Consider the following 25,717-nt stretch of genomic DNA (forward strand, 5'->3'; position numbering starts at 1 on the left):
GAAGAATGGTTAGTCTGCTCTTCCACCTCTCTACCAAGAAGAAAAAAATACTGATGTACTCAGTGATGTGAAGTGTAGATTCCAGTTATTTCCAAATTCATCTTACCCAGGCCCCTGTTTCCCAGCAAAGCTCCTTATATGTGTCATTCTAGAAAACCACATTTCATCCAAAGTATTGGCCAAAAATTAACCAGGCAGAAAATTCCACATAACAAAGGAGAGTTTACTAAACAATTCTTGGAAAAAAAAATTCCCCTGGGATTGTAATATATAAGACTCTAGACCTCTGGTACAAATTAGTTATAGCTCAAGTTTTATAAGGTGACAAGTCTGGTGGTCTTAGCTGTGATTTAAAAAAGAGGTAGAGAATACTGAAAGGTCCAAACTTGCCTAATTCACTATTTTCACTCAAAGTTGGCCCTAAAAATGGTAAGTTGCTAAATCCTTAGCATGAATCCTCTCCTTACTTCCTCACTTCATCATAATAACTTAGTTAGAAAGAAGCTGGGCTAACTTTAGCGCTGAAATTGGGTAGCCAAGTGTGGATAGCTGGGGAAGTGGGGAATTGGGGGTTTGAAGATGACAACAGAGCTGGCTGCCTCTGAAAACTATATCAGGGAGTATTCTTTTTTTGTAAAAAAGAGAAATGCTAGGAAATTAACGATGAGATGGGCATGGAGTCACTTCAAAGTTCTCAGTCTGGTCTGTGGATTGGTGCCAATCCATGATAAAATTTAATTTGAGATAGGGCAGGTATCTCTGGTGCCCCAACTCATATTCTGCCTGTCTTACCCCTGATTTCAGCTATGGCTGAATGTGGCTGAATGATGGATGGTTCTGTGCAGGTTCTAACTCACTTCCCCCAGACAGTCTTGCCTCAACCATGTGCTACTTTTATGCCAGGGCTCCCCCAATGCTGAAGGTTGGTCCCTTTCATCATTACTTCCAGTGGCCCATTTGTAGAATTTTTGCTTCTCATCTCCACAAATTTAGGCTCCACTTAAAGGTCCAGCTTCCTAGTGGCAAGTACTTCTACCAAAGGATGCTGTACCAAGGGATATGTTCTATTGCATCTAGATACTGCCTAGTCAGCTTGAGCTCTACCCACTGTCAGACCAGCAGGCAAAGAAAAGAATCATTGCACTGGTAGAGTAATCAATCTTGATTACCAGGAAGAACTCAAATGCTGCTACATAATGGAGGCAAGGAAGACTATGTCTGGAACTCAGGGATCCACTGATTCTCTGAGTCTTGTTACTTCCATACCCACAATAACAATGAAAAGGCAATTGCAACAACTTCAGTCTGCTAAGGGCAAGGTGACTACGGGCTCATGTCTCTCAGGGTTGAAAGTCTGAGTCACCCCCAACCCCTATTTCTCTTCATCTTCCAGGCAAACAAACTATTCCATCTGAAATGCTGAGCAAGGGAAATCTAGAATGTATGGTGGATGAGAGAAATGACAAACATCACTTATGGCTTGGGATCAGTTGCAGCAGCAGGAGCTGTAACTTGTTCCATGAACTCTCGTATGTGCATCTTGTGCAGAGATTGTAGCTACTTCCCTGCCTGAAGGCTCGGAGACAGTGGACTTAATGTAGGGCATGAATGGAGGGATTTGAGCAGCACAAGGGATAGACTGTTGTAGTCCTGCCTCATTTCCTCTCAGCTTCACCTCTGATTTCAGCCACAGACTGGGTAGAATTCGGGGTGGGCCTTGACTCACTCCATGGTCAGTGATTCACCGCAAGTGGATACATTGCTTTCTGGCCTGGAATGACTTTGATGCTATAGATGCTGTGGGGAGCTCACTCAGCCCACATGCATGCATAGCTCACAGTAGAAGGCAGTTAACGCTCCTGGGGACAACTGTTAACCACTGGGGGTAAAAGCAGATTGATTAGTCCTTCCACCTGAAGCCCTTTGAGTAAACATCTTAGGAGATGATCTATGCACTTCTCAGGTGGTACTTGAGTACTTAAGCTTCTATTGTCCACACCAACAACTTTGGTAATGCACCCTTCTATTTGCTTTTCCTTCTTTCCTGTCTTGATTTGCTAAACCTCTCACTTCTGCTCCCTGGGGTCATCACCTAAATACCTGCATGCCACACAAGTCCTTATCATGGGCTCTGTTTTATCTAACTAAGGTAAAGGGCAAATAGTGAAATATAATGACAACATAGCAAATCTTCTATAAAGTCAAATTTATCATAACTAGGGACTGTTCTTTACCTGGAGATTATATCCTTTATTGGTATGATAGCAGAATAATTACTCACCTCAAACATGTCCATGTTCTGAAACCTGTGAATGAGTTATCCTACACAGCAGAAAGATTTTGCAGATGTGATTATATTAAGGACCTTGAAATGTGAAAATTATCCTAAATTATCAGGTTGAGGTATGTATTGCGGGGAGGTATCTAATGTAATCACAAGGGTCCTTAAAAGGTGGAAAAGGTGGCCCTTAAAAGGCAAGAGAGTTAAAGAAAGAGATGTGATGACAGAGGCAGAGATCTGAGTAATGCAATTGCTGGTGTTGAAGGCTGTAGGAAAGGTCCACGAGCCAAGGAATGCAGGTGGCCTCCAGAAGGCAGAAAAATCAAGAAAATGAATTCTCAGAGCCTGTGCAATCCTGTCAACACCTTGATTTGAGACCAGTGAAGCCGTTTTCAGACTTCTGACCTCCAAAAGAGTGAGGTTAAGCCCATGATGTTTGTGGAACAATAGGAAACTTATGTCTCTGGTGATAAAATGACCTGTCTCTTATGAAATGATTATGATACTAGATGTTAACTCTCTTATTTGGCAAATGAATGTTCTTGGCAGATAAAAGAATTGTCCGACTACCAAAATTGTCAGAAATTTTGCTGGTGCACGAAATTCTAAAGTATGGGATTCAGCATAGCCAGTGAAGGCTCTAAATGTTTATTTTAAGAGGTCAGTTTTCCTGGAAAACCCTAAAACCACTTGGCTGGCAGCAAAGCCAGCAAAGTAACATTCATACTGCTGACTCATAGTACTGTGCCTGAATCACAGTGATGAGCCTTTATGCTGGGTGTTTTCAGTTTCCTCTCTGGATCCATTCTCTCCACTCCAACACTCAGTTCTGAGCTCTGAGAGGTTGACTTTATGAACATGTCAGTGGAATTCCACCTGGGCTCTGCTAATGGGAAGCACCAGCAGGAGACTGGAGGGTGGGAGGAGAACGAGGCTGTGGTATCCATTCATCAGCTTCTGCTCTTTGGAGTTGATGCAGGTGGCAGCATCCCTGTACCGGAGGCCACAGCTCCCTCCTCCAGATTCCAGTAGCCTCTCCAGGGCGGTAATTGCTCCCCGACCTTTGAAGCCCCAGGTGTCCTGCACTACCTTTAGTACTTTCTCTAAATCCTAATCCCACCTTCATAAATAGTCCCTTTATTACACTGTCCTCAGATTACTCATTCTGAATGTGTCATCCATTTCTTGCCTGAACCCTGACTGGTAAGCTAGGCAGCTCTTACCTTGGTCAACGATGGCCGAAGTGAGTTCCTTCATATTGGCATTCCAGAACACACAGCTGAAATTCCTGCCAGGCTGCGGCTTTAGGCGCAGAACGCTAGTGACCTGGTAGAGGCCTTCAGAGGTCTTGGTGTGGCTGGTGTTGGTAGGAACACTGATATTTGGCCAGGACACTTCTGCCAGGGGATAGCCTACAGCCTGGCAGGTGAGCTCTACCTCATCTGTCCCTGGGACCTTAAGGTTGCGAGTGTTTATTTTCTTGTAGGAAGCTGGACAAGAGAAGAAGAAAAAGAAATAAGTCTCTCTTTTCTGATTCCCGTAGATCTCTGTACTCAATGCCACGTGAAGTAAAATTATCATTATCAATATTAAGTACTAATAGTTTTAACTTGTTAAACATTTCCTATGTCCCAGATATCATGCTATTTCACATACATTGAATTATTTAATTTTTACAATACATCAAAACAGCACTGTTAATATACCCAACTTTTGTTGAAGGTAATTGAGGCTAGAGAGGTCGAGATTTCACTCAGAGGCACAGGGCTTTTAACTGGTGGAGCCAATTTATGAACACTCGAGGTTTGATTCTAAATCTCAATGGTGCTTTACCCTACCACAATCTGTGGCATCCTGTATTAATGTAAATTATCTTACAATTGGGGATTGGAGAAAAGAGAGGCTGGATAAACTAAATCACTAGATAACCCCCACATCTCACTTGATTTAGTACTTTTGCTAACACCTTCAGGAGAAAATTTTCTTTCCATGTCCTCCTTTCCTCTGTCCTCTTTAAGATTAGGAGGAGAAAAAATAAGGACCTAGAAATCTGTTGAAGGTCAGATTCATGCCATCTTGGTCCCAGATGGTTCCATCTGGGTTTGTTTTTTTGTTTTTTAACAGCTTTATTGGAATATAATTGCTTTATATTGCTGTGTTGGTTTCTGCTGTATAACAAAGTGAATCAGCTCTACCTATACTTACATCCCCATATCCCCTCCTTCTTGCATCTCCCTCCCACCCTCCCTATCCCACCCCTCTAGGTGGACAAAAAGCACCTACCTGGTCTCCCTGTGCTATGTGGCTTCTTCCCACTAGCTATCTATTTTACATTTGGTAGTGGCTATATGTCAATGCCACTCTCTCACTTCGTCCCAGCTTACCCTTTCCCCTCCCCGTGTTCTCAAGTCCATTCTCTACATCTGTGTCTTTAGTCCTGTCCTGTCCCTAGGTTCTTCAGAACAATTTTTTCTTTAGATTCCATATATATGTGCTAGCGTACGGTATTTGTCTTTCTCTTTCTGACTTACTTCACCCTGTATGACAGATTCTAGGTCCATCCACCTCACTACAAATAATTCAATTTCGTTTCCTTTTATGGCTGAGTAATATTCCATTGTATATATGTACCACACCTACTTTACCCATTCATCTGTCGATGGATGCTTAGGTTGCTTCCATATCCTGGCTATTGGAAATAGTGCTGCAATGAACGTTGTGGTACATGACACGTTTTGAGTCATGGTTTTCTCAGGGTATATGCCCAGTAGTGGGATTGCTGGGTCATATGGTAGTTCTATTTTTAGTTTTTTAAGGAACCTCCATACTGTTCTCCATAGTGCCTGTACCAATTTCCATTCCCACCAACAGTGCAAGAGGGTTCCCTTTTCTCCACACCCTCTCCAGCATTTATTGTTTCTGGATTTTTTGATGATGGCCATTCTGACTGGTGTGAGGTGATACCTCATTGTAGTTTTGATTTTCATTTCTCTAATGATTAGTGATGTTGAGCATCCTTTCATGGGTTTGTTGGCAATCTGTGTATCTTCTTTGGAGAAATGTCTATTTAGGTCTTCTGCCCATTTTTGGATTGGGTTGTTTGTTTATTTGATATTGAGCTGCATGAGCTGCTTGTATATTTTGGAGATTAATCCTTTGTCAGTTAATTCATTTGCAAATATTCTCTCCCATTCTGAGGATTGTCTTTTCATCTGGTTTATGGTTTCCTTTTCTGTGCAAAAGCTTTGAAGTTTCCTTAGGTCCCATTTGTTTCTTTTTGTTTTTATTTCCATTTCTCTATGAGGTGGGTCAAAAAAGGATCTTGCTGTGATTTATGTCAAATAGTGTTCTTCCTATGTTTTCCTCTAAGAGTTTTATAGTGTCTGGCCTTACATTTAGGTCTTTAATCCGTTTTGAGCTTTTTTTTGTGTATGGTGTTAGGGAGTGTTCTAAGTTCATTATTTTACATACAGCTGTCCAGTTTTCCCAGCACAACTTATTGAAGAGGCTGTCTTTTCTCCATTGTACATCCTTACCTCCCTTGTCATAGATTAGTTGACCCTAGGTGCGTGGGTTTATCTCTGGGCTTTCTATCATGTTTTTTGATCTATATTTCTGTTTTTGTGCCAGTACCATACTGTCTTGATTACTGTAGCTTTGTAGTATAGTCTGAAGAACAGGCACCTGATTCCTCCAGCTCCATTTTTCTTTCTCAAGATTGCTTTTGCTTTTTGGGGTCTTTTGTGTTTCCATACAAATTGTGAAATATTTTGTTCTAGTTCTGTGAAAAATGACATTGGTAGTTTGATAGGGAGTGCACTGAATCTGTAGATTGCTTTGGGTAGTATAATCATTTTCACAATGCTGATTCTTCCAATCCAAGAACATGGTATATCTTTCCATCTGTTTGTATCACCTTTAATTTCTTTAATCAGTGTCTTACAGTTTTCTGCTTACAGGTCTTTTGTCTCCTTAGGTAGATTTATTCCTAGGTATTTTATTCATTTTGTTGCAATGGTAAATGGAGTGTTTCCTTAATTTCTCTTTCAGATTTTTCATCATTAGTGTATAGGAATGCAAGAGATTTCTGTGCATTAATTTTGTATCCTGCTATTTTACCAAATTCATTGATTAGCTCTAGTAGTTTTCTGGTAGCATCTTTAGGATTCTCTATGTATACTATCATGTCATCTGCAAACAGTGACTGTTTTACTTCTTCTTTTCTGATTTGAATTCTTTTTATTTCTTTTTCTTCTCTGATTGCTGTGGTTAAAACTTCCACAACTATGTTGAATAATAGTGGTGAGAGCGGACAACCTTGTCTTGTTCCTGATTTTAGAGGAAATGGTTTCAGTTTTTCACCACTGAGAACGATGTTGGCTGTGGGTGTTTCATATATGGCCTTTATTATGTTGAGGTAGGTTCCCTCTATGCCTACTTTCTGGAGAGTTTTTATCTTAAATGGGTGTTGAATTTTGTCAAAAGCTTTTTCTGCATCAATTGAGATGATCATATGGTTTTTCTCCTTCAATTTGTTAATATGGTGTATCACAATGATTGATTTATGTATATTGAAGAATCCTTGCATTCCTGGGATAAACTCCACTTGATCACGGTGTATGATCCTTTTAATGTGCTGTTGCATTCTGTTTGCTAGTATTTTGTTGAGGATTTTTGCATCTATGTTCATCAGTGATACTGTCCTGTAGTTTTTGTGTGTGTGTGTGTGACATCTTTGTCTGGTTTTGGTATCAGGGTGATTGTGGCCTTGTAGAATGAGTTTGGAAGTGTTCCTCCCTCTACTATAGTTTGGAAGAGTTTGAGAAGGATAGGTGTTAGCTCTTCTCTAAATGTTTGATAGAATTCGCCTGTGAAGCTGTCTGGTCCTGGGCTTTTGTTTGTTGGATGATTTTTAATCACAGTTTCAATTGCAGTGCTTGTGATGGGTCTGTTTATATTTTCTATTTCTTCCTGATTCAGTCTCGGAAGGTTGTGCTTTTCCAAGAATTTGTTCATTTCTCCAGGTTGTCCATTTTATTGGCATAGAGTTGCTTGTAGTAATCTCTCATGATCCTTTGTATTTCTGCAGTGTCAGTTGTTACTTCTCCTTTTTCATTTCTAATTCTGTTGATTTGAGTCTTCTCCCTTTTTTTCTTGATGAGTCTGGCTAATGGTTTATCAACTTTGTTTATCTTGTCAAAGAACTACCTTTTAGTTTTATTGATTTTTGCTATCATTTTCATCATTTCTTTTTCATTTATTTCTGATCTGATCTTTATGATTTCTTTCCTTCTGCTAACTTTGAGGTTTTTTGTTCTTTTTTCTCTAATTGCTTTAGGTGTAAGGTTAGGTTGTTTATTTGAGATGTTTCTTGTTTCTTGAGGTAGGATTGTATTGCTATAAACTTCCCTCTTAGAACTGTTTTTGCTGCATCCCAGGTTTTGGGTCGTCGTGTTTTCATTGTCATTTGTTTCTAGGTATTTTTTGATTTCCTCTTTGATTTCTTCAGTGATCTCTTGGTTATTTACTAGTGTATTGTTTAGCCTCCATGTGTTTGTATTTTTTACAGATTTTTTCCTGTAATTGATATCTAGTCTCATAGCACTGTGGTCAGAAAAGATACTTGATACGATTTCAATTTTCTTAAATGTACCGAGGCTTCATTTGTGACTCAAGATATGATCTATCCTGGAGACTGTTCCAGGAGCACTTGAGAAGATAGTGTATTCTGTTGTTTTTGGATGGAATGTCCTATAAATATCTATTAAGTCCGTCTTGTTTAATGTATCATTTAAAGCTTGTGTTTCCTTATTTATTTCCATTTTGGATGATCTGTCCATGGGTGAAAGTGGGGTGTTAACGTCCCCTACTATGAATGTGTTACTGTCGATTTCCCCTTTTATGGCTGTTAGTATTTGCCTTATGTACTGAGGTGCTCCTATGTTGGGTGCATAAATATTTACAATTGTTATATCTTCTTCCTGGATTGATCCCTTGATAATTCTCTAGTGTCCTTCTTTGTCTCTTGTAATAGTCTTTATTTTAAAGTCTCTTTTGTCTGATAGGAGAATTGCTACTCCAGCTTTCTTTTGATTTCCACTTTCATGGAATATCTTTTTCCATCCCCTCACTTTCAGTCTGTATGTGTACCTAGGTCTGAAGTGGGTCTCTTGTAGACAGCATATATACGGGTCTTGTTTTTGTAACCATTCAGCCAGTCTATGTCTTTTGGTTGGTGCATTTAATCCATTTATATTTAAGGTAGTTATCAATATGTATGTTCCTATTACCATTTTCTTAATTGTTTTGGGTTTGTTATTGTAGGTCTTTTCCTTCTCTTGTGTTTCCTGCCTAGAGAAGTTCCTTTAGCATTTGTTGTAAAGCAGGTTTGGTGGTGCTGAATTTTCTTAGCTTTTGCTTGTCTGTAAAGGTTTTAATTTCTCCGTCGAATTTGAATGAGATCCTTGCTGGGTAGAGTAATCTTGGTTGTAGGTTTTTTCTTTTCATGACTTTAAATATGTCCTGCCACTCCCTTCAGGCTTGCAGAGTTTCTGCTGAAAGATCAGCTCTTAATCTTACGGGGATTCCCTTGGATGTTATTTGTTGCTTTTCCCTTGCTACTTTCAATATTTTTTCTTTGTATTTAATTTTTGACAGTTTGAGTAATATGTGTCTTGGCGTGTTTCTCCTTGGATTTATCCTGTATGGGACTCTCTGAACTTCCTGGACTTGACTGACTATTTCCCCTCCCATGTTAGGGAAGTTTTCAACTGTAATCTCTTCACATATTTTCTCAGACCCTTTCTTTTATTCCTCTTCTCCTGGGATCCCTATAATTTGAATGTTGGTGCGTTTACTGTTGTCCCAGATGTCTCTGAGACTGTCCTCAATTCTTTTCATTCCTTTTTCTTTATTTTGCTCTGCAGTAGTTATTTCCACTCTTCTATCTTCCAGGTCACTTATCCATTCTTCTGCCTCAGTTATTCTGCTTTTGATTCCTTCTAGAGAGTTTTTTTTAAAAATATATTTATTTATTTGGTTGCACCAGGTCCCAGTTGCAGCAGGCAGGCTCCTTAGTTGTGGCATGAGAACTCTTAGAACTCTTAGTTGTAGCATGTGGGATCTAGTTCCCTGACCAGGGCTCGAACGCAGGCACCCTGCATTGGGAGCATGGAGTCTCGGCCACTGCGTCACCAGGGAAGTCCCTCTAGAGAGTTTTTAATTTCATTTATTGTGCTGTTTATCATTGTTTGTCTACTCTTTAGTTCTTCTAGGTCCTTGTTAAATGTTTATTTTATTTTCTCCATTCTATTTCCAAGATTTTGGATCATCTTTACTATCATTCCTCTGAATTCTTTTTCCGGTAAACTGCCTATTTCCTCTTCATTTGTTTGGTCAGGTGGGCTTTTACCTTGCTCCTTCATCTGCTGCATATTTCTCTGTCTTCTCATGTTGCTTAACTTACTGTGTTTGGGGTCTCCTTTTCGCAGGCTGCAAGTTCATAGTTCCTGTTGTTTTTGGTGTCTGCCCCCAGTGGGTAAGGTTGGTTCAGTGGATTGTGTAGGCTTCCCGGTGGAGGGGACTAGTGCCTGTGTTCTGGTGGATGAGGCTGGATCTTGTCTTTCTGGTGGGCAGGACCACATCTGGTGGTGTGTTTTGGGGTGTCTGTGAACTTATTATGATTTTAGGCAGCCTCTCTGCTAATGGGTGGGGTTGTGTCCCTGTCTTGCTAGTTGTTTGGCTTGTGGTGTCCAGCACTGGAGCTTGCTGGTCGTTGAGTGGAGCTGGGTCTTAGCATTGAGATGGAGATCTCTGGGAAAGCTCTCGCTGATTGATATTACATGGGGCTGGGAGGTCTCTGGTGGTCCCATGTCCTGAACTCGGCTCTCCCACCTCAGAGGTTCTAGCCTAACAGCCGGCAGGAGCACCAAGACCCTGTCAGCCACACGGCCAGTTACATGGGGAGTTTCTTGCCTTTTGGCAAGTCTGAGGTCTTCTGCCAGCGTTCAGTAGGTGTTCTGTAGGAGTTGTTCCACATGTAGATGTATTTTAGATATATTTTGGGGGGGAAGGTGATCTTCACATGTTACTCCTCCACCATCTCTAAGGTCCTCTGGGTTTGGTTTTTTTGTTTTTGTTTGTAGCTTCCTTTCTTATCTCTGGACACTTTAACTTAAAGATTTATGTTCATTCCTGCTAAAGATGGGGGTTGATGGCTTTTGAGCAAAGACCTGGAACACCTCTGGCAACACTTTGAAGATGAATGAGTTAATACATGTAAGTGCTCAGAAAAGGGCAGGAACACAGAAAGCACTTGATAAATGCTATTATTATTTTTAAAGACTTAGATTCTGCCTATAAATAGTCAAGAACTGAGTATATTTATACTTCTCCCTAACACACACACACACACACACACACACACACACACACCCTTCTGTGCAGTGGATGCTGAATGAATTGATCAGATATGTCTCCCCGTCCTCTAGAAAACTGAGATCTAAAATAGACACAAGTGACATTGAGAGCACCAGGAAGACACAAGGGCAAATTTTCCAGTTATCTTAGATGATAGCTAAAAATAAATATTAACCACGTACGCAGATACCAGGGAGTGTAAAAAGTAACCTGCTGATTTTTGGTGAAAGGAAGAGGGAGTAAGCACTAGCTCTCATCAGGTAGGAAATACTTCTTTAAGAAAGAATTTCAATACAATCTTTGAAGTAAAGATGTATATATGGCACAGATATGATGAAACATTTTTCTGTTAAATTTTTGGGAGGAGTATAAATGAGCACAAACTGTGAAAAGTGATTTTATATTAAAATAATGCTAACAGCCATGTGGAAAATATCAAATATGTATGATTTACTAAGTGTTTTCTAGGTGCTGAGTTCATGCCCTGTGTTTTTACATTCTGTGGAGGTGAAAGGAAGATTCATTTCCCTCTCCACAATTTTTGCTTTTTGAGAACCTCCCTTGTGCATCTCTGTGTTATGAGTTGCTAATTTGATTAGTTATAGCCAAAGTCACTCACTGAGTCACGGGTCACTGGAGAGCAAGGTGACTGTGTCTTGAAGTGCTGCTTATAACCTGTGGCCTTCTCCTGAAGTTCCTTCCATGTCATTAAGAGTAGTTGCCCTGGCCTGCTGGCCTGCCTGCCTCAAAAATCTCTCACATCTTCCCCCACCCACAGTATTCCAGCTTCTGCTTGTGACTGGGTGGGTGGGGAAGATTTTCTTATCTATGAGTTTGGATGGATAACTTCAGGGACTGATGTGCAAACCTGGACTCAGTTTAAGACAAGGGAGCAAGAAACAAGAATTCTCTATTCTGAGTCATGTTCTCCAGTGCAAATTATCAGAGAATCTCCAAAGTGGGGAGAGGGGAAAGGGAAAGATTATGTGCTCATCCAGTTGTTAATTTAAAAAAATGGAGTTCATTTCCATTTGGCTACTGATTCCTCTGGGTATAGCTCACTTAGTCAAGATCTTAAAGAGGAGCAGGGGTGAGTAGCTCTAACTATTGACTCCATCTTCTTAATAAACCTTATCTTGCTTAAACCACCCAAGGACCTTAGGAGGTAGGAAAATTTCATATTCCAGTAATAAATAAGGAAACAGCTGGAATATGGGGTGGTTGGGGAGCTTTGAACTCATGTCCTTCATGGGTACAGTATTCTGAATTCTGCACTGGGATCATCACAAGAGGATGATTCTCTATGTAATCACAAAAGTCTAGGGATGAAGCAACATACACGGGAAGAGAGATATGTTTCCCAGGGGGACTTCAAAGTACCCAGAAGTAGAAGAAGATAAGAAGAATTAGGTTCTGAAGCAGCCTACTGAAGGTCTTGAAGTAGTTAGACTCACTAGTCTCCTTGGAGCCAATTTTGGTCTATCTCTAGCAATCCATCAGTATCCGAAGCATGCATTTTGAGTACTCACTTTATCTAATTTTATGTTATTTTATCTACACTTATTGTCCCTTCATTTGATGTCCTCTTATAATCATTTAATCCTATTCTGTTGTAGATTATTTCTGTAAGCTCTGGGGCTTTGGAGGGGCATAGAGTAGAATAAATGAATTCACAGGAGTAGTGTGTTACAGGTGAGGGTTTGGCCTGCTCCAGCAAGGTGGCTCAGGACAAGATGCTGGTCTTGGTTGCTGAGTTGGTAGGTGATTTCAGAGGTAGGAGGGCCATGAATCAGGATCTGGGCTGAGGCTTTGACTTGGGATATATAAATAAGGGAAGAGATGGGAGAGATGTTCAACTAAAAGAAGCGGCGAGAAACGATGCGACTGACAGGGATTGATTTCCAAAATATACAAACAGCTCATAGAGCTCAATATCAAAGAAACAAACAACCCAATCAAAAAGTGGGCAGAAGACCTAAATAGACATTTTTCCAAAGAAGACATACAGATGGCCAACAGGCACATGAAAATACACTCAACATCGGTAATTATTAGAGAAATGCAAATCAAAACTATAATGAGATTATCACTTCACACCAGTCAGAATGGCCATCATCAAAAAGTCTGTAAATAATAAATGCTGAAGAGGGTGTGGAGAAAAGGGAACCCTCCTACACTGCTGGCATGAATGTAACTTGGTACAGCCACTATGGAGGACAGTATGGGGGTTCCTTAAAAAACTAAAAATAGAGTTACCATATGATCCTGCAATCCCACTCCTGGACATATATCCAGAAAAGATGAAAACTCTAATTCGAAAAGATACATGCACCCCAATGTTCAGAGCAGCACTATTTACAATACCCAAGACATGGAAGCAACGTAAATGTCCACTGACAGATGAATTGGTAAAGAAGATTCCATTGTATGGTACATACATACAATGGAATATAACTCAGCCATTAAAAAGAATGAAATAATACCATTTGCAGCAACATGGATGGACCTAGAGATTATCATACTAAGTGAAGTAAGTCAGACAGAGAAAGACAAATATGTGGAATCCAAAAAAGTGATACAAATGAACTTATTTACAAAACAGAAACAGACTCATAGACATAGAAAACAAACTTATGGTTACCAAAGGGGAATGGGGGAGAGGGATAACTTAGGAGTCTGGGATTAACAGATACACACTACCGTATATAAAACAGATGAACAACAAAGATATACTGTATAGCACAGGGAACTATATTCAATATCTTGTAATAACCTATAATGGAAAAGAATATGAAAAAGAGCACATATATATATCTGAAACACTTTGTTGTACACACTAACACAACATTGTAAATCAACTATACTTCAGTTTGAAAAATAAAATTTTTAAAAAAGAATGAGTAAGGTTTGGGGGAGGGACAGGAGCACACACCCTACATTTATGTAATATTAAAGATGTCTCCACAGCCTCTTTCTTATTAGGGAAATGGCTGAAAAGACATCATTATCAGCAATACACAGTGGGGAAGCTGGACTGAGGGTGACATTCTTAGGAAAAGATCAGTAAAGTTTAGAATTTCAGAGGTGGAAGTGATCTTAAAATTTGATTAGTCCAACTTCCTGCTCAACGAGAAGTATCTTCTCCAGCAGCTTTGCTAGATAACTATCTTGATGAATGTTTCACATGCACTTGGAAACAATGTGTATTCTGCAGTTGTTGGGTATAAATTTTATATATGTCAATTAGATCAAGATGGCTAATTGTGTTGTTCTACTCTTCTATTTTCTTTTTTGTGTGTTCTACCAGTTATAACAGAGATGAGTTGAAATCTCCAAATATAATTATGGATTTGTTTACTTCTCCTTTTAGGTCTGTCAATTTTTGTTTTATATATTTTGAAGCTATATGGTTAGATGCATACATGTTTAGGATTGTTACATCTTCCTGTTGAATTGATTTTTTCTATCATTATGAAATGCCCCTTTTTATCTTTAATAATACTTTTCTTCTTGATATTAGTAACCTGCTAGATAACTAACTTTTGGTTAAACACATCTGTGAATGGAAACTCTTACTTCCAGAAGCAGTCATTGCCACAATTAGACAATAAGAAAGTTAAACTTTCATTGGGAGGATCATCCTTACGCCAAGTCAAATTTTGCCTCATGGTAGCTTCAACCCATTGGTACTTGCCTGGTTTAGCAAAACAACATATGGTAAGCATAATAGTTAAGAACATGGGCTTCAGAGTCGGAAAGGTTTGACTAGGCTTAAGCCAAGTGGTGGTTATGTGACCTGTCAAGCCTCAGTTTTCTCATTTGTAAAATAGGTACGATAATACTTATCCTTAACAGGGGTGTGAGGATGATTAAATGAGTTAGGTACCTAGAACTTATTAAATAGTCAGTTAGTACTGTCAATTATTATTATCTCTTTCATGTGACAAAACCCTTCATATATCTGAAGATCACTGGCAAGACCCCATATAGTCTTTCCACCTCTTAGGTAAAACATGCCTACTTCCTTCAACCATATCTCACAGGACATAATTTTCAGCCCCAGTTCCAGGTAGCACTCCTTGGATACACTTTGTTTTTGCCAGTGTAACATGACCTATATTCCAGATATGATCTAAGCAGCACAAAGTGTAGTGTGACTAATTATTTCCTATGTGCTGAGTACACTTCAGGCCCAACACAGGGTTTTAAAGCAGCCTAAGGTCGTAAGATCGATTTCGTTGAGTGATCTACTGCCCAGCTAGGTTGGCTATAACAGACGCCTTATCACTTGGAGATGGTCTCCAGGTTGACCCAAGACCTTTGTTGCCCCTTAGTCAACAACTACTACTTGTTCAGTCGGTTATAGATCCAGTCAACTACACTATTATTCATCCCATGTTTCATCACTTTATGCACAAGGTGTGTGCTGTGTGGGTCCTGGGCCTGTTTGCCCTTAGATCAGTCCCTCAGTTTCTGCTCTATACGGCGGGAAGGCTGACTCCTGCAGGCTGTGTATCCCAGGCTCGTGACAGCCAACAGCAGGCATTCGGGAAGATGTGAGAGTTAGCAGGAGGAAGGAGAATGAGTGTTTCTTCCCCATACTCTATGCTATAAGGCCTCTCCAGCAGCAGCCACAGCTCTTCCCTGGCTCCAGATACCACTGGACAGGCCCACTTGGGTTCCACCCCTGGGCCCATTAACCCTGTCTTCCCCCTGTTCCTCCAGCCCAGCAGTGTGGTAGCAGCTTCCTGCTTTCGCTAATTGGTGATTTGCCTCCCTAGACCCCATTTGGCTTCTCAGTCTGTTCCATCAAAAGAATTACTATTTTCTGGTTTCAATTTCCATTGGTTTAAGTGGTTTCTGTTATCCCAGTTGTCTCTATAATTCAAATGTTACTGGCAACTCTAGCATTTCTGAAATAAAGATAAGCTTTATTATCTTTACTACTGCACATAGTATCATCTGCTTTATCATCATAATGACCATAACTAAGGTGAAAAAATGTAGTTTTACATGCATTAATCTTAGAGGATCTTGACAGGTTTCTAGTAGTCACTGAAAGAAATCTTTTAGGATGGCTCTCAATTGGTCTGTTAAATGGCCTGGGGAGGAACATCAGGTTAAACAGTTTGTAATTCCCAGGAGCTTTCTCCCCTTCAAAATTCAGGATATTGTTTTCTTAACTCAGGGTTTCCTTATTCCCTTCAGTTTCCCCAAGGGAGAAAAGACACTGAGAGCAGATTTAGCCCCATTAGTAAGTTTTTTTAGCAAATGCTTTCTCTGGGCCTAGAGGCTAAATGTACATACATCATTTCACTACCGAGTTGCTTCTCTCGGGCTGTTCTCCTCCCTATGCCCTCTACCATCTGACTTCCCCTTTTAGGGTGAAGGCCATTTCTCTTGCGGAAACGGAGACTATGCTGCCACCTTCCTCCACTTGTTGAAGTTGTACTCTATCTATCTTGGGCCTTTTTGTTGATTTAAAGTACGTCTGTAAGCCTCAGCCTGCTCACGCCTTCAGGCTGGTTTGGCCCTTCTGTTCTTAGTACCTGCTCTGTGTCTATCTGGGATCCTTGCTCAGGCCAGTTCTCAACCTGTGGGCTCAATCCCTGGCTTCTCAGGGCCTCTGTACCCTTTTCTTCAGTCGTGCTCCCTGGCCTTCTTCCGACAGATTTCTAATTGCCTTGGGGTTGCAACCTGGCCTTTCAAAAACTGCAGCCTTCTGTTACTGTCTCTTCTAGACTCTCTAGCCATGCTACCTAGCAATTTTTTCCCTGTCCTTATGAAATCAATTCTCTTTTCACTATATTTAATATGAACTGTTGCCCAGACATCAAAGAAAATGCTATAAACCCATTTTCAAGGTGTATGCCAAAACTTAGGCATTTTAAGGACAAAGCACATCCTTCCTCTAGTCTTGTTCTGTGTAAGCGCACCCTAACTGGAGTCCCAGATCTCCCCTGCTTCCTTCAGACACCCCTCATCTGGGTAGAATATCCTTATGTGCTGGTCTTCAATCTTTTTTTGTTTGTTTGTTTGCATTCCTCCTAAAACAATCGTGATGCAGTGTGCTCCTTCTCACACATTGATTAAGTTCATTCTTAGAATATATCATAGGTTTCTATATTGGAAAAATATACGATGTTTAGCCTGTTATAAACACACATGTTTAGTAAGGCAATTATTTCACTCTTTATAAATGTATCCAATGTCACCTAGAAATCAAACAAGGTGTCTTTCATACACTCCACCATCCAATTAAAAATACATATAAAAATTCTTCTCTAATGGTCAGAACTTTACATTGTTTCTTTTTATTCCTCAAATATCAGTTCCCATTCCACTTCTGCAGAATTTTATCCTAATGCAACATGTTTGAACACTCTTTTGGTGATTATCCTTTTGTTTCTTTGCAACAACAAAACATGTATAGCTATTGAAATTAAATTTTTTTTCTTGTGGCCATGAGGCTTTAAGTGTTCAAAGTTTTCTTCTGCATTGAAATCTAATTTCCATTATTATCAGTACATGTAAAATCAAAACATAAAATATTATGAATATTGATAATTATTAAACATAAAAAAGTTTACTAGAAATGTATCTTTTAATGGGATGGATGGGGCTCTCTTTTTCAATCTGTTCATGAATCTGAGGATGCATATGACTTATGGTTGGAATGAGACAAGGTTCAGCATCAATTCTATTTCTATTTTTCATTTTTTGTAGCTATAAGGGCTAAGGAATCTTGCTCATATGAATAAGTAGGTGGGAATGGAAGAAGTTCGGTTATAGTAATATCATTTCATTCTTTGAAAGCCTTATGATTTATATGACAAAAAATTACTTTATTTTTTTATTATCAGCTGTTAACTCTATTAGGGCCTCCTTCAATTTTGTTGAAAACAGAGAATTTGATACCTCCTGGTTTGCAGAAGGATTTGTTAGTCATTACAATTTGGTATGGTATCAATATTTCCAATCATTCTTTTGTTTATCACTATGGAGGATTTTATACCTCAGGGCAATGCACTGTATTCATGATGGGTGAAAGGGAGGCTTTTTATGAAGTGGGTAAAGCAAAAATAAAAGAGGAAGCGTTTTAGGAGAACCCCAAGAGCCTTGCCTGGAAGGCATATTCTCAGGCACACTCAATTTGGGGAATGAGTACTTGGGGAAGATGAAGATCTAGAAACTAATTTCCTAAAACCGCCTATGCTATGCATCTCATAGAAAGTCTTTGTGATCCCATATACTCTAGCTGGAAGATCATTAAGGGTTTAAGGAATTAATTAACTAATTAATTAATTAAGGTTTGAGGAATAAATCTGTTCCTCACCTGATTCATCCCTGGTCTAGATGAGGAAGCAGGCAGAGTGCCCTCCCATGGATGAGGGACATCCCTCAGCCTGAGCAAGAAAGAGGCGGACTGGTACCAAATTGCCCAAAGACCCTAGGTGCATTATAACACTCAAATAGAGATCAACAAACATGCGGCAGTGATTTAGGGGTGCAGATACCCAAGTACACTAGGGGATTGTGAGGATGTAGAGCCCTCTCTCTTCCAGTTGACTGAACTCAGACTAACTTCAATGCCCTGGAGTTCCTCCCAGTTGATGCCTGTTTGTAGGAAATACAATAAAGATAGAAGGCAGTTACATCCAGCTAAGGGCTTTCCTGATGACTCACTATTAGTTGAGATGTAAGAGGGCACCATCCCTGCAGTAATTGAGGGTCTTTGGTCCAAACCTCTGGGCACTCACCGTATGCCAAGCACCATACTCAGCTCTTTATGTTCATTATCTCTTTTAATTTTTACAATAATCCTATGTGGTAGATGCTACTATTCCTATTCTTTTACAAATAAGAAAAATGCTAGATTAAGAGAGGTGAAATAACCTGCCCAAGGTCAGGTGAAAACAATATTCAACCTCGTGTCTAATTATTCTAGTTTGTCCTTCTTTATACCAGATCATAAAGTCACCCCACTGCTGTCAAGGTCAATGGTCTTTAGGGACCAAAATCCACAGACCCTCCAGAAGACAGAACATATCCTCTGAGTGTAATGTGTGGAATAGGGAGGGGACAGAGAAAAACTGACATCGTTTAACTCAGACCAGTCAGCGAAGGCTGAAAAACATAAGCCAATGAACAGAGCCAAATCTATTCTACAGTTGTTATATGTCTTTCCTCAAATGACCTTCCCCAGAACAAACAAGAACTTGAAGATTCTCTTCAGATTTAGGTTCTTGGCTCGTGTTGTGGTGGAGGGAGCCCTAAACCCAGAGGAATGGGGACAGCTATTGATTCACTGGCTCCCTCAAGCTACCCATTTCAATTCTCTGGACTTCAGCTGTTTCATGTGCAATAGATTAGGCTGGGACTAGAGTAGCATTTTCCAAACTTTTTAGACTATGACCCAGAGTGAGAAAAAAATTATCACACCACGAGCCAAGATGCACACACATGCGTGTGCGCACACACACACACACACACCCCTCTGAAATAATTTGTGTTTCACAAAACAACACTAATCCCTACTATGTGATGCCCTGATATATTCTATTCTATTCATTCGGTCCATTCATTTTATTGGTAAAAAACACCCACCTGGTTGCTACTCATTAAACTGATATTTTAATCTATTAATGAGTGGCAAATCATGGTTTAAAAAACTCTGGACTCTGAAAGAGTAGTTTAATATCAAGTCAGTATTGTTCCTGTGAATTAGGCAAAACTTATCTTTGGTACTCTCCCACCTTTCAGGGACTCATTTTCCTGGCTTTCTCTAGACCAGTTTTATTCCCTTTACCCCTATTTACCCTCACCTCCACTGCTTTATACTCAGATATCAAAAACTATTTCTGAGCAGGTGCTTTTGTTTTCTCTGAGGTATCTCTGTCTCTTTATAGCCATCCTCCTAGTTTTGGTTTGAGCTTGTTACTTGCAGCTAATGCAGGTCCTGTGTTGGAGAGATGCCTCCATGTATTCCAGTCCCTGAAACTACTCACCTTTGACTTTCAGAGTCAGGTACTTGTAGTCCCAGGCGATCCCATAGATGATCAGGCAGCGGTACTGCCCTGCATCTCTCACTTGGACTTGGGGGATGTGGAACAAGGCCTTCCCCAGGGGCAGCTGCTCCTCTAGCAAAATGGCTCTTTCACTGAGCAAGGTTGTATCATTTTCCACCTTTTGCAAACTGGCTTTTAAAACTCCGAGTTCCACATGACCTCCGGTGTCAAAATCACACTCCAAGGTCACATTGCCACCGTAGTCTACCGTGTACATTTCCTTTGGGACCGTCACTGTGAAGAAAGCTGAACAGAAAATAAGACATTCTCAGATTGTCTGCCTTCACATTTCAGTTCTGTACAGAGTGGGACCTGAGGAGACCCATCCCACCCCCGTTTCCCAAGAGATACCTGTCATTATCTGGGCATTTGTGAAGGTTCCTTTCTCTCCTTTGCCCCCATCCATTCTGGGAAAGAGTAGAATTCTTGATCTGCTCTGAAGTAGTTCTCACCTCTCAACACTCCTCACCTGTGCAGCTGACTGCCTTCCTACCCCCTATTATCCAGGCTCATTTTCTTCATATGGGTCAAATTACATCATTATCTGCCAAATTCTACCTCCTCTCACCAGTGATAGTAATAATAACTATCACCCATTGAGTTCTTACTAGGTGTTAGGCCTCTGCTAACACATGATCTCTTTTAGTCCCCCCAGGAAGCCAGTGACGTAGAGCTATCTTCTTTTTAGAAAATGAAACTGAGACACAGAAAGGTTAAGCAACTTGCCTAACATTGCACAGCCAGGAACAGACCCAGGTATTGTTAAGTTCAAGCGCTCTTAACCATCACATCATACAAGTCTACTGTAGAAGCGTCTTTTCTGTCAATAAGAGGAAAGAAAGAATGGAACTAATACTTAGTGTATACCTACTATGTGCCAGCCACTGTTCTAGGCTCTTTATAACTATATCATTGGGACTTCCCTGGTGGTCCAGTGGTTAAGACTCCACGTTCCCAAGGCAGGGGGCCTGGGTTCGACCCTGCATGTCTCAACTAAGATCCCGCATGCAGCAACGAAGATCCCGAGTGCCACAACTAAGACCCGGAACAGCTAAATAAATAAATGTTTTTTAAAAAACCTATGTCATTTAATACTGAAAATACAAGCATGAAACATGTATTATCATTACTGTTTTATAGTTGAGGAAACTGGGTCAAAGAGGTTTGCTCCAGGATGTACAGTTAGTAAAGTTAAAATTCAGAGCTAGTCAGATGGTTGACTTCAAAATCTGTAGTCTTTGAAACAGTATTTCCCAAAACGTGAGGCACATACTTCTAGAAGTATGCAAAATGATTTTAGATACAGCAGAATCAAGGCCCAAAGGGAGTTGGATTATTCGGAGAGGAATTTATTCCCTCTTCAATTCTATTTCAATCCTTCAAATTACATATAATTTGCAACTAGACTCTCACGTCTCTAACAATGGTTATTTTTCTTTTTATTTTATTTTATTTATTTATTTTTTATTTTTGGCTGCTTTGGGTCTTCGTTGCTGTGCTTGGGCTTTCTCTAGTTGTGGCGAGCGGGTGCTACTCTTCGATGCGGCGCATGGGCTGCTCACTGCAGTGGCACCTCTTGTTGCAGAGCATGGGCTCTAGGTGCGTGGGCTTCAGTAGTTGTGGCTCGTGGGCTCTAGAGCGCAGGCTCAGTAGTTGTGGCACACGGGCTTAGTTGCTCCGCAGCATGTGTGATCTTCCCAGGCCAGGGCTCAAACCAGTGTCCCCTGCCTTGTCAGGTGGATTCTAAACCACTGTGCCACCAGGGAAGCCCTATTTTTCCTTTTAATAAAACAAGAAGCTCTCAGGCAGATATTATTATCTGGGTAGAATTTAACAGCACCACTTTACTTTCATTGCATTTATTTTTGCTCATATCCTCTATTTACCTGTACCAGTGACACTGGTTTTCCATTTACCACAAGGGTAGATTGTTTTGTTCAAAAAATAAAAGCTCTCTTGCCTTCCAAGATGGCCCACACTCTGTCTGTGGAGCATGTATCTCCCTGAATAAACCTTCTTTCACTTTACTATGTCTTGCTCTTGAATTCTTGCCTGCACAAAGCCAAGAACCCACACTTGGCGGCCATCCTAGGGACTCAGACATGACTTGGGATGTGACCATCCTCTCGCGCCCCACTCTCTTTCCTGCAACATCTTTTCTGGCACCCAGTGCGGGGCCTCAAAGGCCATAATCTCGATCCGCCTATTGGGCTATGGCTCCCCTCTGAAGGGTGGCTGGGCCTTATCCTGAGCCATGGAGATTCGAGTAGCCCGTTAAGTGGCAGCTGACGTCGCCTGCAGGATCTGTCAGAGACCAGTTCTCTAGCCGTGAAGAAGCGTACTGAGGCCAAGGCTTTTCCCCCTCAGTCTTTCTCATTCTCCTATTGCTCTATCTCTTTGGACTTGAAAAGATCCACCCAGACGACCACCGAACATCCAAATTAAGACTGCGCAGCAAGTAATTGACAACTTGGTTGGGTCTAAAGAACTCCTGCCAGGGGGCTTATCTGGTGGCGCAGTGGTTGAGAATCTGCCTGCCAATGCAGGGGACAGGGGTTCGAGCCCTGGTCTGGGAGGATCCCACATGCCGCGGAGCAACTAGGCCCGTGAGCCACAACTACTGAGCCTGCGCGTCTGGAACCTGTGCACCGCAACAAGAGAGGCCGCGATAGTGAGAGGCCCGCGCACCGCGATGAAGAGTGGCCCCTGCTTGCCACAACTAGAGAAAGCCCTCGCAGAGAAATGAAGACCCAGCACAGCCAAAAATTTAAAAAAAAAAAAAAAAATTAAAAAAATAAAAGCTCAGTTGATTTAGATAATTCTATAAAAACAATAGCACAAAGAGTAGTCAAACATGGCAAAACTAATGAAAGTAGTGTATGCATGAATAAATTGTACAAAATTATGCTGGTTCCATTATTAATGAGTGGTTAGTCATTAAGACTGAGTGTAAGATCTCGAAGTAGCTTCTGAATTGTGACAGAAGATTAGATCAAATTATGTTCAGTAGAGCTTACTTCATTAATCCATTCATTTAATCAGTCAAAACATCCACTTATATTTGGGGATGGCTTCTAAGAATATGCTATTTGAGTGGTTGTTTCCACATAAAACATGGTATGGAAAGAGCCTGGGATTTAGTGACAGATGAACCTGGGTTCAAATTTTGACTATATCAGGATTATGAGCCCTTTGATCTTGATCATGCCATTTAAACTCTATGAGTCTCAGCCTCTTTATCTGTAAAGGTCGAAGATAACATCTACCTGTCAGCATTGTGGGGAAAACTAGACAAAATGGCACATGTGAAGTGCCTTATTTTGGCAGGTAGTCAACAAACTTTCTTTTGTACAACGTTTTAATTCTTGAGAAAGTGGTATTCGGACCACCCTGGATAACAGATTTCACAGTATAAATAGTTTGGGGGTTTTCTGTTGCTTGAATGATTCACATCACAATTCTCTTCTGACTGGAGTTTTTCCTCCTACCATCCTGCAAATCTTTGAAGGCAGTGACCAGGTTGAATTTGCTTTGGCGACTCCAGTGCCTAACACATACTAAATTCCAGTTAAGGGTTTAACATAAAATGACAAAAAGGGGCAGAGGGAGAAACAAAAGGATGAGCCTCCCCATATTCACTTTTGCTTTCCTCTCATCAAAGAGCAACTTGCCCCAAATTGCACAAACTGGCATTCTTTTTTTTTGCCGTACGCGGGCCTCTCACTGTTGTGGCCTCTCCCGTTGCGGAGCACAGGCTCCAGACGCGCAGGCTCAGCGGCCATGGGTCACGGGCCCAGCCGCTCCGCGGCATGTGGGATCCTCCCGGACCGGGGCACGAACCCCTGTGCCCTGCATTGGCAGGCAGACTCTCAACCACTGTGCCACCAGGGAAGCCCCAAACTGGCATTCTTAATCACCACCCAGCACAGGTGTGAGTGTAGTGCACACACTTGAGTTTTTATCAAAAATTAATGACGAGCTTATATATTGCCTCCAACCCCTGTTTTAACCACAACTAGAACATTAGCGTGCCTTTCTGACAGAGATCTATGATACAAAAAGGAGTTCACAGCTGCCTGGTATTCTTTTGCGCAGGATGGGGGTGGGGCAGGCTACAATGTGAGTGCTTCTGTGTAAAACAACGCCAATTCAGCATTTGCTTGGCCAGGTTGAGAAGACTCTGGGACGATACATGTGAGAAAAGATGCCGTGCTTCTGAATTTCCCGCATGATTCCATTTTGTGGAATTCCCTGAAGACTTGTAATAACTCTCACCGGAGTCTCTGTAATAGGATACTCTTTAAAGTAGATTCCTTTAGGATTAGAATCATCTCCAAATACTTGAGTTATTAAGTCCCCTTATAATTAAAACAGAGCTGCCTGATACCAAATCCACTCTACCCTGGATAATAATATTTATTTATTCATTCTCTAATATGTATTAACCATATTCTATGCACCAGGTTCAGGAATTTACACTACTTTTACTCTCCTCATAGTACTTCCTTCTCTTATTTTATTACACATGATATAACAAGAAACAGGGAAGAGAAATGGGGCTTGCAGGGAAGGTTAATTGCTGAGCCTGAGATTTAACAAGAATCAGAGGACTTTGGGTGTAGTCTCTATTGAATTTATTTAGTAGATTTATTTACCACACTTATACTTTCTTCTCATGAGAGAAGGAACGCCTCTAACTTCCTCTGGAACTCCCCATAGCATACAGCAGAACTCCCCTCTTCACTGTCTGGGCCTTTGAAAAAAAAATCCATTTTCTGCTTGCTTTTCCGCTCTGCCTTGTGCAGCGTGTGTGTGTATATACAGAGGTTGGAAGCATAAAGTATGCTACCTCTCAGGCAGGTGACATTTTCCATCTAATGTTCACAAGAGGAAAGAGCAATTGGCAAAGATGAATCACATATCTGAGCCGCTCAGAATAACTAGAAGATTAATTGTTAGTTGGTCTATTTTGCCCCAACTAAAGCTTCTAAGACATGCAAAGCTTTGAGCTTGATTACTCGATACAAGATGACAAGTTTAGGAAATGCAATACTAAAATATTCTTACTTATTGTAAACTACAGAGGAAATCAAAACACTCTTGCAAGCAATTCTGTGAAGAGGTTTTTCTCAAGCTTGGCTGCACATTAGAATCACTAATGAGAGGGCCTCAACCTTGCATCATAAGAATCACCTGGGAAGCTTTTAAAACACACTAATGCTCAAACCCCACTTTGGATCCTCTAAAATTAAATTCTAATTATTTTGTGAGGCCAGCATCAATTAAAAAAAAAAAATTTCCCTAGGAGCTTCTAATGTGCAGGGAGCATTGAGAAACCATTGGTTGGACAAATAAAACACCTGCACTTGCAAACATTTTTTACCATCCTGCCATCCAAAGTGTTGTCCTCAGTTTTCCCTGGGAGCTAGTTAGGAATGCAGAATCTCAGCCCATGCCCTGGACCTAGAGAAGCAGAATCTGCATTTTAACAAGGTTGGGGTGATTCACATGCACATTGACATCTGAGAAACAGAGTTATAACACTGGTTTGCATTTGGACTGTGACTGGGAAGTAGAGTGAAAGATAACATTTATTAAACTCAATGAAGGAGACACTGGGCTAAACTGTACATCACCATTTCATGTTCCCAAAACTCTGCAAGGTAGGAGTCACTACCCCCATTTTACAGATGGGGAAACTGAGGCTTAAAGAAATGATACAACTTGCCCAAAGTAAAAAAGTGGGAGCTCATGGAGTTGGAATTCAAATTCATATCTCTGTGTGTTGAAAGCTTGTACTTCTAACAGATAGGACTATATATCTACTGGCATGTGTATACTACATACATGAATGAAATAGATATACTTTCCAGCTTTATAATAAAGAAAAGACATTTGTTTTCTATTTCATATGTCACATGGTTATTAAATTAAACTCCAACCTAGCATT

The 25,717-nt window shown here is 40.6% G+C and overlaps 1 protein-coding gene across 3 annotated transcripts in view; it reads right to left on the minus strand.

Moving 5' to 3' along the window:
- Nucleotides 1-25,717, minus strand: part of PDCD1LG2 (programmed cell death 1 ligand 2) — a 95,120-nt gene that overhangs the window by 52,409 nt on the left and 16,994 nt on the right. For all 3 annotated transcript variants that reach the window (XM_029203117.1, XM_029203119.1, XM_029203118.1), the window contains exons 3-4: nucleotides 19,708-20,013; nucleotides 3,505-3,771 (exon numbers count right to left, since the gene is read on the minus strand). In XM_029203117.1, the coding sequence (XP_029058950.1) occupies nucleotides 3,505-3,771; nucleotides 19,708-20,013 (573 nt within the window). The remainder of the gene's footprint in view (nucleotides 1-3,504; nucleotides 3,772-19,707; nucleotides 20,014-25,717) is intronic.

The sequence above is a fragment of the Monodon monoceros genome, unplaced genomic scaffold (genome assembly GCF_005190385.1).
Source record: "Monodon monoceros isolate NGI ecotype Baffin Bay Population unplaced genomic scaffold, NGI_Narwhal_1 Super_Scaffold_5, whole genome shotgun sequence".
Taxonomy (NCBI): Eukaryota; Metazoa; Chordata; class Mammalia; order Artiodactyla; family Monodontidae; genus Monodon; species Monodon monoceros.